Below are 11,131 nucleotides of genomic sequence, written 5' to 3'. Positions count from 1 at the left end.
AAAGTTGAGGTGAAATAAAAAGGTCAAAAGCTCAGAAAAAGAGGAGCGAGAGGGGTTTGGCAATTTACACGAGCAGATTTTTCTGTAATCAGTCTGCTATTTCCTATTTTTCTAACATATACTCCAAGCTAAGGTGTGTGAATCAGCGATTGAACGATTGTCATTGTGGTGTTGAGCAGCGATTCAATTATCTAAATGGCCGGAAGACATTACAGTGCTGCTTCTGGAACCTTCAAACCCAGATCTCCGGCACTACTTTTCCTCCTCTCATTTCTCGCTCTCACTCTTCTCTTCTACATCTTCTCCAGCTTCTCCACTTCTTCCCCGTCCCACTATTCCTCCCGAAACCCTAACTCCGAGATCGATTACTCCTTTGTAGCTTCACTCGAGAAATTCCTAACCAAATCTCCGCGATCCCCGACGGCCGGTGACGATACAGTTTCAGGAACAACGTCAGTTGAGGATGCTAAGAACCTGGACGATTCCGTTTGGAAAAATGAGAATCAAAGGCTTTATGATGAGCCGTTTTACCCTGCTTTTTCGCCTCTCAAAGTTTATGTATACCAAATGCCATCGAAATTCACTTATGATTTGCTCTGGTTGTTTCATAACACGTATAGAGAGACTTCGAATCTCACCTCTAATGGTAGTCCTGTTCACCGCTTGATTGAACAGGTAATTTTGCAGTGTTCTTTTTAAGTATCATTTATTCGTCTAATTACATTTGTTTAGCTCATTATGATGAGAGATTTTTTTTTTTGTGTAGCATTCAATTGATTACTGGTTATGGGCGGACTTAATAGCACCAGAATCAGAGAGGCTATTGAGGAATGTAATTAGAGTGCATAAGCAGGAGGAAGCTGATCTGTTCTACATTCCGTTTTTCACTACCATTAGCTTCTTCTTGATGGAGAAGCAGCAATGCAAGGCTCTTTATAGGGTGTGAGTGCATTTCGTCTACAGCATTTTTTCCTCATTTCTTATTGTTTCTTTACTAGCTCTGTTCGAACCCTAAGACATTCTCTTGCTTAGCAACTTGTTTTTTAATTAATTATTTTCTCACTGAAATTTGCTTCTTGTGATATCATTCTCTCCATTACTATTACTTCAAACTACATGTGGTTTGAAACTTTTTTGTTTTGGCTGAAGCACAATCTTGAAAGTGTTTTGGGAACATTATGGCCCACTTTTCTAATAGCAATCATAGCTATATTTCTTCTTCCCTCTTGTTTCTTAGGCACACTAATTCTTCTACTGCATTGGGGTTCTCAGCTCTTTAACCTAGTTTTGGCATTTACAGCGTGTTTGCTAATGGACTTGCATCCAATAATATTGTGAAATGAGTAAAGAAGCAATTTCTTTGGTAACAAACGGCGACATTCATTATTATCCCCGAGGTTCTAACATACCTTTGAAGCTGCTTGCACGGATGCTGCCTTCTTCTGTATTACCTTAGGACTCTTTATCTTGTATGAAGCACATTAGCATTATCATCTCAACAAGGTACAAATTTTAGTAGCAGACATGCTGCTCTGTTTGCGCCTTTGCGGAATTGGGGGAAAAAGGAAAGAAAACCCTCCTGTTGGAAAGCACTTGTAAAATTATTCCACTATTGGTTAATTCTGAGTGGGGAAACTAGTATTTATTTGCATTCTTAAAAGTTTGTCCCTTTCCCCTTTTCAATTTACCATACTTGGAACTTCTACCTACACAAATAAGGTGAAAAGAACCCCTTTTAGGGAGTACAATAGAGAACCTGAGATCCGATGCGAACAATTAGTCGAAGAAGCAGAGCTTAGAGCCTTTACTTTTTTGATATAGCCTATCATGAGTCAAATTCAAAAGATTAACTGGCCAGTTTTCTAGTTTGCACATCCTTATGGTTAAACACCTGACAGATGTCTTAAATTTTGATACTTTTTGGTATCTATTTAATAGATCTTGGAATTCTGAGCCAGGTTTAAAGACTTTGTTATGCTAGACTTTGTGTAGCCTTCTCTTTGTCATAAGTCAATATGATGAGTCAAATTCAAAAGATTAACTGGCCAGTTTTCTAGTTTGCACATCCTTATGGTTAAACACCTGAATAGATATCTTAAATTTGATACTTTTTGGTATCTATTTATTGTTTAATAGAACTTGGAATTCTGAGCCATGATTAAAGACTTTGTTATGCTAGACTTTGTGTAGCCTTCTCTTTGTCACAAGTCAATATTTTTATTACTTTTCTTAATGTAGGAAGCTTTGAAATGGGTTATGGATCAACCAGCTTGGAATAGATCTGAGGGAAGAGATCACATACTTCCAGTTCATCATCCTTGGTCTTTCAAGTCTGTCCGCAAGTTTATGAAGAAAGCTATTTGGTTGCTCCCAGATATGGACTCAACAGGGAACTGGTTAATATCTTCACTGCTAATTTCTACAACAATTGAATATTATTGCCACTTGCCAGCTCTAACATCAACTATGGTGGCTACTTTGAACTTCAGGTACAAGCCTGGGCAAGTTTATCTCGAGAAAGACCTGATACTTCCTTATGTTGCCAACGTTGATCTATGTGAAGCAAAATGTTTATCTGCATCAAAGAGAACTACACTGCTATTTTTCCGGGGGAGACTTAAAAGAAATGCTGTAAGATTAATATCTCATTTAGTTCATTTGCCACTTTATGTTAATTTCTTGCTATTGCTCGTGTACCGAGTTAGTTAAAAGACGATATCTTATGATGGTTTTGAAAAAAATTGGAGCTCTCCTAGTGATTACTAAGTGGGTTGTATGCTACCATGCTGGCTTTAGTAATTTTCCTGACATCTGCAGAGCATTCGGGTGATGACACAGTAAGATATTAACTTCTATGCAATTGCGAAATCCTAGAATAATAAGTTATTTATTTCTTTCCATCTAAAGAGAATTTTGCAGTAGGAACTCCTTGTTAAATCTTGCTAGGAACCGGTTGCTCAATTTTGCTAGGGCAGAACATGGGTAGTCAATCTTGTAATACCATTAACTCTTTTAATAGTCCCGTCATAAAGTAAAGAACTGAAGTTTTTACTATAGTTGATGTTACCTTGTAACCTCCAAAGTTATATATAAACGGTACAAGACATCCTTGATGATAAATGAATGTTTCATCAAAAAGAAATCCATGTTGTATGGACTGTTTATAACTTAAGGTATACTATATGGTTTGATTTTTTTAATTTGTATTGGTCTATTAGGTTTAGTTTGTTGGAAGTTGCCAAAGATACAATTAGAAACAATGGACTTCCTTTGAATGAGAATATTCTTCCATTGAGTGATTACAATTATAGGGGTGGCAAACGGGCGGGTGGGTCAGATATGACAACAACAACAACAACTACCCAGTATAATCCCACCAAGTGGGGTCTGGGAGGGTAGGATGTACGTAGCCTTACCCCTACGGGTAGGGAGACTGTTTCCGAATGACCCTCGGCTAAAGAAGGTGAAGGAAGCCCTGATAGCAAGTGATAACAAGACAAATAGTTAGAAAACTAAATCGGAGATAACAACAAAGAATAGCAAGATAGTACCGATAACAAGTAATATCAAGATAGTATATTTAGACAGATAAGTCCTAGGCAACACACGAGAATATGACGAAGTCCTGCTAGCAAACTACGGAATTACCGAAGGTAAGTAGTAACAGAACAGGACACGTGGCTATAGCAAACTAAGGAAAAAAGGGTATTATACTAGCACTAATACTATCGAACTAGGGAAGACAAAGGGAAACGCCCGACTACCTACTAACCTTCCACCCTAATCTTCCACCTCCACACCCTTCTATCTAGGATCATCAGGTCATGTCTTCGGTCAGCTCAAGTTGCGCCATGTCCTGCCTGATCACTTCACCCCAAGACTTCTTAGGTCTACCTTTACCCCTCCTCTCACCTCCCAAGGCCAACCTCTCACATCTCCTGACTGGGGCATCTGCGCTTCTCCTCTTAACATGCCCAAATCATCTCAACCTTGCCTCACGCATCTTTGCCTCCACAGAGGCCACTCCCACCTTGTCCCGAATAACTTCATTCCTAATTCTATCCAATTTAGTATGCCCATATATCCATCTCAATATCCTCATTTCCGCTACTTTCATATGCTGGACATGTGACTTTTTGACTGACCAACACTCTGCCCCATACAACATAGTCGGTCTGACCACTACCTTGTAGAACTTACCCTTAAGTTTCAACGGCACATTCTTATCACACAAGACACCGAGAGCGAGCCTCCACTTTGTCCATCCTGCTCCGATACGGTGAGTAACATCCTCATCTATCTCCCCATTCATCTGAATTATAGATCCCAGATATTTGAAACTCTCTCTCTTGGGAATGACTTGCGTATCGAGTCTCACATCCCCGTCCGCCTCCTGGGTAACACCACTGAACTTGCACTCCAAGTATTCTGTCTTGGTCCTGCTCAACTTGAAACCCTTAGACTCTAGAGTATGTCTCCAGACCTCCAGCCTTTCGTTAACGCCACCTCGCCTCTCATCAATCAGGACTATGTCATCCGCAAATAACAAGCACCAAGGCACCTCCCCTTGGATGTGACGCGTCAAAGAATCCATCGCTAGGGAAAACAAAAACGGGCTGAGTGCTGATCCCTGATTCAACCCCATCTCAACCGAAAAGTTGTCAGTCTCCTCTTGCTGTCCTCACCCGTGTCTTAGCCCCATCATACATGTCCTGAATCACTCTAATATATGCTACAGGCACACCTCCAGCCTCCAAACATCTCCATAGAACTTCTCTCGGTACTTTGTCATAGGCTTTCTCCATGTCAATGAACACCATATGCTAATCCTTCTTCACTGCCCTATCCCGCTCTACCAATCTCCTCACAATGTGTGTGGCCTCAGTAGTCGACCGTCCCGTCATGAAACCGAACTGGTTCTCAGAAATGGACACACACCTCCTCAATCTCCCTTCAATCACCCTCTCCCACACTTTTATCGTATGGCTTGACAACTTGATACCCCTATAGTTATTGCAGTTTTGGACATCCCCCTTGTTCTTGTACAACGGGATCATCGTATTCCGCTTCCACTCTTCGGGCATCTTCTTTGTAATGACGTTAAACAACCTAGCACGCCATTCCAAGCCCTCCTTGCCCACACTCTTTCAGAATTTCACCGGGATCTCGTCCGGCCCAGTCGATCTGCCCCTACTCATCCTGCGCATAACCTCTTCCACCTCCCCCATTCGTATGCGCCTACAGTACCCAAAATCTCGTTGCCGCTCCGAGTACTCCAACTCCCCCAATGTGATGCCCCTATCTCCCTCCTCGTTCAAGAGTTTATGGAAGTATGCCTGCCATCTCCGCCTGATCTGTGCCCCGTCCAATAAAACTCTTCCCTCCTCGTCTTTTATGCATCTCACTTGGTCCAGATCTCAGGCCTTCCGCTCCCTCACCTTAGCTAGCCTGTACAATTTCTTGTCCCCGCCTTTAACCCCAATTTCTTCGTATAAACGACTAAACGCCGCGGCCTTAGCTGCTGTAACCGCCAACTTCGCCTCTCTCCTAGCCTTTTTGTACCCCTCCCTGTTGGCACTCTTCTGCCCCTCGTCTATACTCTCTACTAGCTTCAAATATGCTGCTTTCTTTGCTTTCACTTTTCCATGCACCTCTTCATTCCACCACCAGTCCCCTTTATGGCCACCAGAAAAACCCTTTGAGACCCCTAACACCTCTCTCGCCACCTCTCTAATACAATTTGCTGTCATTGACCACATACAGCTCGCGTCCCCGCTACTCCTCCCGGCCCCCAGAGCCAGCAAATTCTCCCCCAACTCCTGGGCCTTGTCCTTGGTCAATGCACCCCACCTGACCCTAGGAATACCAGACATAGCCCTCCTCTTCCTCGTCCGCCTGATCTCTAAGTCCATTATCAAAAGCATATGCTGGGTCATAAGGTTCTCACTCGGAATGACCTTTCAATCCGTGCATAGACCTCTATCACATTTCCGGAGAAGCAGATAGTCAATCTGGGTCTTGGCCACCGTACTCCGAAAAGTTATCAGGTGCTCCGCCTTCTTCGGGAAACACGAGTTAGCAATCACTAGCTCAAAAGCTTTAGCGTACTCCAACAGCGAAGTACCTCCTCCGTTTCTATCTCCAAAACCGAAGCCACCATGCACACCGGCATATCCCCTAGGCGACCTCCCTATGTGGCCGTTAAAATCACCCCCTATAATAAGCTTCTCGGTGGACGGTATACCCTGCACCAACCCATCCAAATCCTCCCAGAATTGTCTTTTAACCTCCTCGTCCAAACCCACCTGAGGCGCGTATGCACTAACTACGTTCAGAGTATACCTACCCACGACTATCTTAACGGCCATCAACCTGTCATTCACCCTCCTAATCTCAACCACTAGCTCCCTTAGGTCCTTATCAACTAAAATGCCTACCCCGTTCTTCCCTCTCACCCTCCCTGAATACCACAACTTAAACCCATCAGCCTCTCGAGCCCTGTTCCCCACCCATCTAGTCTCCTGGACACAAGCTATGTTAATTTTCCTCTTATGGAGAATCTTTGCTAACTCTATTGACTTTCCCGTTATATTCCATGACCCAACTCTCAACCTAGAAGGTGCCCCCCCCCCGCAACCCTTCCCCTCTATCCATTGCTTCCCCCGAGGACATGCCCTCACTTTATCATAGCTCGGCGCGGCCACTAGACCAACACAAAGCTATAAACAAAATAGACTACAAAAGAATAAGCTAAACAGAAACCTACAGGTACACAAGGTGTTAATAAGGGTTCTGACTAAGCAGAGGCAAACTACGTATCAGCTATAAACTAAAGTTATAGACAGGGGCAGATATAAGCCGACAATGGATAATGCAAAAGCGGATAAAATATCCGACCCCACCCATATTTAATACGGATAGAAAATGGGTTAACCGGTGGATAATATGGATACCATATTATTCATGGCTTCTTGATGTGATCACTTTTGGGAGAATTTCTAGTCTCCCATATTTGAGGAACCCCTAATTTGAGTCCCTGCAAATGTAAAAGTTAAATCCATTGGTCATCCATTAAGTATTCATTTTTTAAGTGGATAATATGAATCTTATCCATATCTTACCCATTTTTAAAAAGTCTATTATGCAACCCATTTTTAGTGGATAATACGGATGATAATTGTTTTTTTAAATCCATTTTGCCACCTCTAACAATTATGGTATGGTTGTGTCTATCTGATATCTTCCTTTTCAGGGTGGAAAGATACGATCCAAACTTGTGGAAGAGCTCCGTGGTGTAGATGGAGTACTCATTGAGGAGGGGACTGCAGGAGAAGGAGGAAAAGCAGCAGCACAGAGTGGCATGCGCAAGTAAGATTTGGCTCTCTGATTTTGATCTTTAAATTCTGAAATTTAAAGTTGTTTATCAGTTCAAACTATAACTTGAGTGCTTCTATATTTATTTCCTCGCATAAACAGGAGTGTATTTTGCTTAAGTCCAGCTGGTGACACCCCATCATCAGCCAGGTTGTTTGATGCAATTGTCAGTGGTTGCATTCCTGTCATAGTCAGTGATGAACTAGAGCTTCCTTTTGAGGGGATTCTTGATTATCGAAAGGTACTAGTGACTTTGCAATTCTTATTCTGATCTCTTGGAGAAGTGTTAAAAAGGTGGCTATGTTAATGCTCTCATTCCGGAACAGATCTCTTTGGCCTAGGCTTTTGTGAAACCCCTAATGCAAAGTTAAGATGATTAATAGGAAGCCCATAATAGGTAGTTTTTGGTTGTCTAAGAGGAAGTTACATCATTTAATTTATAACAGTTTTCAAGGGAACATCAAGCTTCAGCAGAAAATTGGTGTGTGGTCGGTACTTGCCCTCCCATCACTTATCATAACTACCTATTCCTTAAGTGCCACACGACAATTGCAGCGAAACTGGAATTCAAGTTCCTTTCTTCTCTTTAAAAGGATATTGAACGTGGAGGGAAGGGATGAGAAAGTGAAATTGCACACTATTACTATGTATAAGGCTCTTACTCTTTTTTTCTTTGGCAGATTGCTCTGTTTGTCTCTTCTAGTAATGCTTTGCAGCCAGGATGGCTTTTATCATTTCTCAAAGGTGTTAGTGCAGCTCAAATTAAACGGATGCAAATGAACTTAGCTAAGGTTCGTAGATCTTTGAGGTTGAGATTATCCTCTTCAAGTAGCACTGTCTGCATTTCATAGAATGGTTAGGGAGATATTTGCATAACTTTGTATTCTTTTCCTATTAGTGATGTTTTGGTCAAATTCTTGTTTCAGGAGTTATACTAATTCCTCGGTTGATCTAATTTTTGAATGTTTTCGTTGTGGATGCAGTATGCAAGGCATTTTCTTTATTCTCATCCAGCTCAACCCTTAGGTCCTGAGGACTTGGTTTGGAGAATGGTTCGACATTTTTTTCTCTTTAATTGGTTGTCATTTTCTCTTCACTATGTGAAGTGCTGATTTTCTTCCTTTGCGATAGCTGGATTTGTTGGGTTTAATTAACTAAATTGTTTCGAAGTATTGGTTTCCACTCCTATCATTCCTTCAATCATGTCATAACTGATGACATTCTTAATTTCTCTTTATGACTTTGGCAAAGGGGGAATATCTGGAAGGACAAGAGAATGTTGTCTTACCAACTCTTTTGCTTCTTTCCCTTTGGATGGGCTGAGTCATCTACCCAAGGAGATTTTGTCAACAAAATCCCTGTACCTCTAGGGCTATTGCTCTTTATAACGATGATGACAAAGGGTGGCTAAATTCCTGGATTTAGAGAGTGGAGATTAACATCATGAAGCTAAATACTTGCTTTGTATTGCAAGTGGCAATCTAGTAGAACCATATATGACCAGTACATCCGCAGTTCTAGCCTTAAATCATGTCGGACAAATGAAAACTAACCAACCTCCCCATCCCCCCCCCCCCCCCAAATTCTTGTTTATCTCTCTATGGATCAAGACTCCACTTCTTTGAACTCATTGCATAAAGAACAGCTCATTCAGGTGAAATTGGTGTAACACTCTGTATGATATAATCAAATTGATTCTCTAGGCTGAACGTCCCATCATTTCTTTGACATTCTTCTCACTCCTTGCAGTCATTTACAAGTGTTAAGATTTATAGTGTTGGTCATTCTTAGTACTCATTTTATTTCTTCTTATGCATTTTGATTCACTCGTGATGCTCATTGCTAAATACTTATCCATGCAATGGTGTATAATGAAAAATTTCTTCACTAATCCTTTTTTTCTTTTTGCAGTACGAGCTATTCTTTAGTATTTCTATTATTATCTTTTGGTTTGCTTTTTTTTTTTTTGGTTTGGGGGGAGGGGGGGGGGGGGATTTGTCTATTTTGACTATGCCATCTGTAAGTTGTAGTATGAGGTAATAGAGTCCTAAAATTTGCTTTCCTTTGTATTCTGGTGATTCATAGATCGCAGGTAAGCTGGTCAACATCAAGCTTCACACTAGAAGGTCACAGCGGGTGGTGAAAGGATCCAGAAGCGTGTGTACTTGTGAGTGCCGCCATCCCAATGTTACAAGCCCAGGTCCATTGTCTTGATTGTAGATCACAGTTTTTTTTACTCGTTTTTTTTTTCACTTCAAAAATTTGATGTAGTTCTAAGGGACTTAGCAATATGTGATTCAGTAAGCAGAAGTGAGCAAATTCTGATTTATTATTTGTGTCAAATGTTGCCCAAAGAAAATTATGGTAGCTTGATGTTAGAACGATAAAATGCAATTTGTATACATACCTTCAGTGGATTTCTGAAGAATTCTCGACTTTGTGATGGCGTGAGTTGCTACTTATGGAAATTGACCGGGCTTAAGACGTTGAGGTTGTTTGAATTTTTTGATGCTGCAACTCTTTTTTGGGAGTGGGGACATCTGTGTAATCTTGGTCCCACTTCCTTTATTAGATACTTGGGACATAATTTCGTGGCTTTCACAATCCAAGCATGTAGTTTTATATCCTCTAACAGTAAGGAAGTGATGGTTATGTTTGTTATTGTTATCCTACAGATCTTTACCTCCTATTCGGGAATATCAGGTAATGGATACAGTTAGTAGAACCCTAAGATATCGAACTGCTTAGTCATATGTAAATACAGGATGGGAAAAAGGAAAAAATTATGAACATGAGTATTGATTTAAACAGTATCCACATGTGACGGCAGATGGAGTGCACATGCTTTTGCTTTTCTTTTTTTAAATCCCCGCAAGTGTGTAGTGTGGGATGGTAGTAGCAAAGAAGATGGGTGCAATGATGGTGGACAAGGCTAAGGTTTGGGACGTGGGAAGCACATATGAAGATAATTGTTTTATTAATGGAATAATGATGATCGTGCTCATGTTTTTGGATGGTTGCCTTCGCATGTTGCATGAGCTGTGTCACTGGCATTTGTGTAGTTTCCTCGCAACAAGTCACCGACCTTCTTATGTTTCTAGATCCCATCATATTACTTGATTTCTTCTCCCCCCCCAACCCCCACCCCACCCAACAACCCCCAATTTCTTCCTCTGGCCCCATCTCTTATTGCCTTCCTTTCCGCACGATGAGAAATCATTGCTTCCGCAGAGGTATCTCGCCATCAGATTTGGACAACTTCAGTACTAGTGTAGCCATTCCCTTATACTATAGGAGAAAAGGCATATGTAAATGTAAAAAGGCCTTCTTAATCATGCTAACCATCAGTGGTTTTTTTTAATCAAAACTACAGTCCTAGACTACTGGGTCTAAGGAGGGCAAAGGGTGCGAGTTCAAGAAGTGCTTATTGTTTTGTTTAAATCGCCTTCAACTTCGTAGGATCAAGTTTCAATCACCCAAAATCTATTTTTGTGGGAAAGTTTTTCAACTGCCAGTCTGATTTGGATTTTGAGTTAATGTTATTACAAAAAGAATATCCAACATATTATTGGTTCAAATAACTGCGGTACAGTGGGTTAACTATTAAAATCGAGAAAGCGACATTCTGAAAATAATGAAGCCACGACTGCAATTAGCAAAAATTGGCACAACAGTATATGCGTAGACGATTACAAATGATGTAGTGTGAAAAGTAGGATATGAAGAGAGCAAATGAATGACGTTTAAAAGTGGGTAA

The 11,131-nt window shown here is 41.1% G+C and overlaps 1 protein-coding gene across 1 annotated transcript; it reads left to right on the top strand.

Moving 5' to 3' along the window:
* Positions 1–9,809, top strand: LOC104236032 (probable arabinosyltransferase ARAD1). The gene is made up of 9 exons (XM_009789878.2): positions 1–675; positions 767–940; positions 2,239–2,396; positions 2,490–2,631; positions 7,253–7,368; positions 7,477–7,615; positions 8,055–8,165; positions 8,358–8,426; positions 9,460–9,809. Exons 1-9 carry the CDS (start codon positions 196–198, stop codon positions 9,586–9,588), a joined length of 1,518 nt encoding a protein of 505 aa, XP_009788180.1. The 5' UTR covers positions 1–195; the 3' UTR covers positions 9,589–9,809.
* The last annotated feature ends 1,322 nt before the right edge of the window (positions 9,810–11,131 follow it).

This window comes from Nicotiana sylvestris, chromosome 3 (genome assembly GCF_000393655.2).
Source record: "Nicotiana sylvestris chromosome 3, ASM39365v2, whole genome shotgun sequence".
Taxonomy (NCBI): domain Eukaryota; kingdom Viridiplantae; phylum Streptophyta; class Magnoliopsida; order Solanales; family Solanaceae; genus Nicotiana; species Nicotiana sylvestris.
The sequence above is the reverse complement of the archived record's forward strand: the minus strand, read 5'-3'. Positions and strand labels throughout refer to the sequence as shown.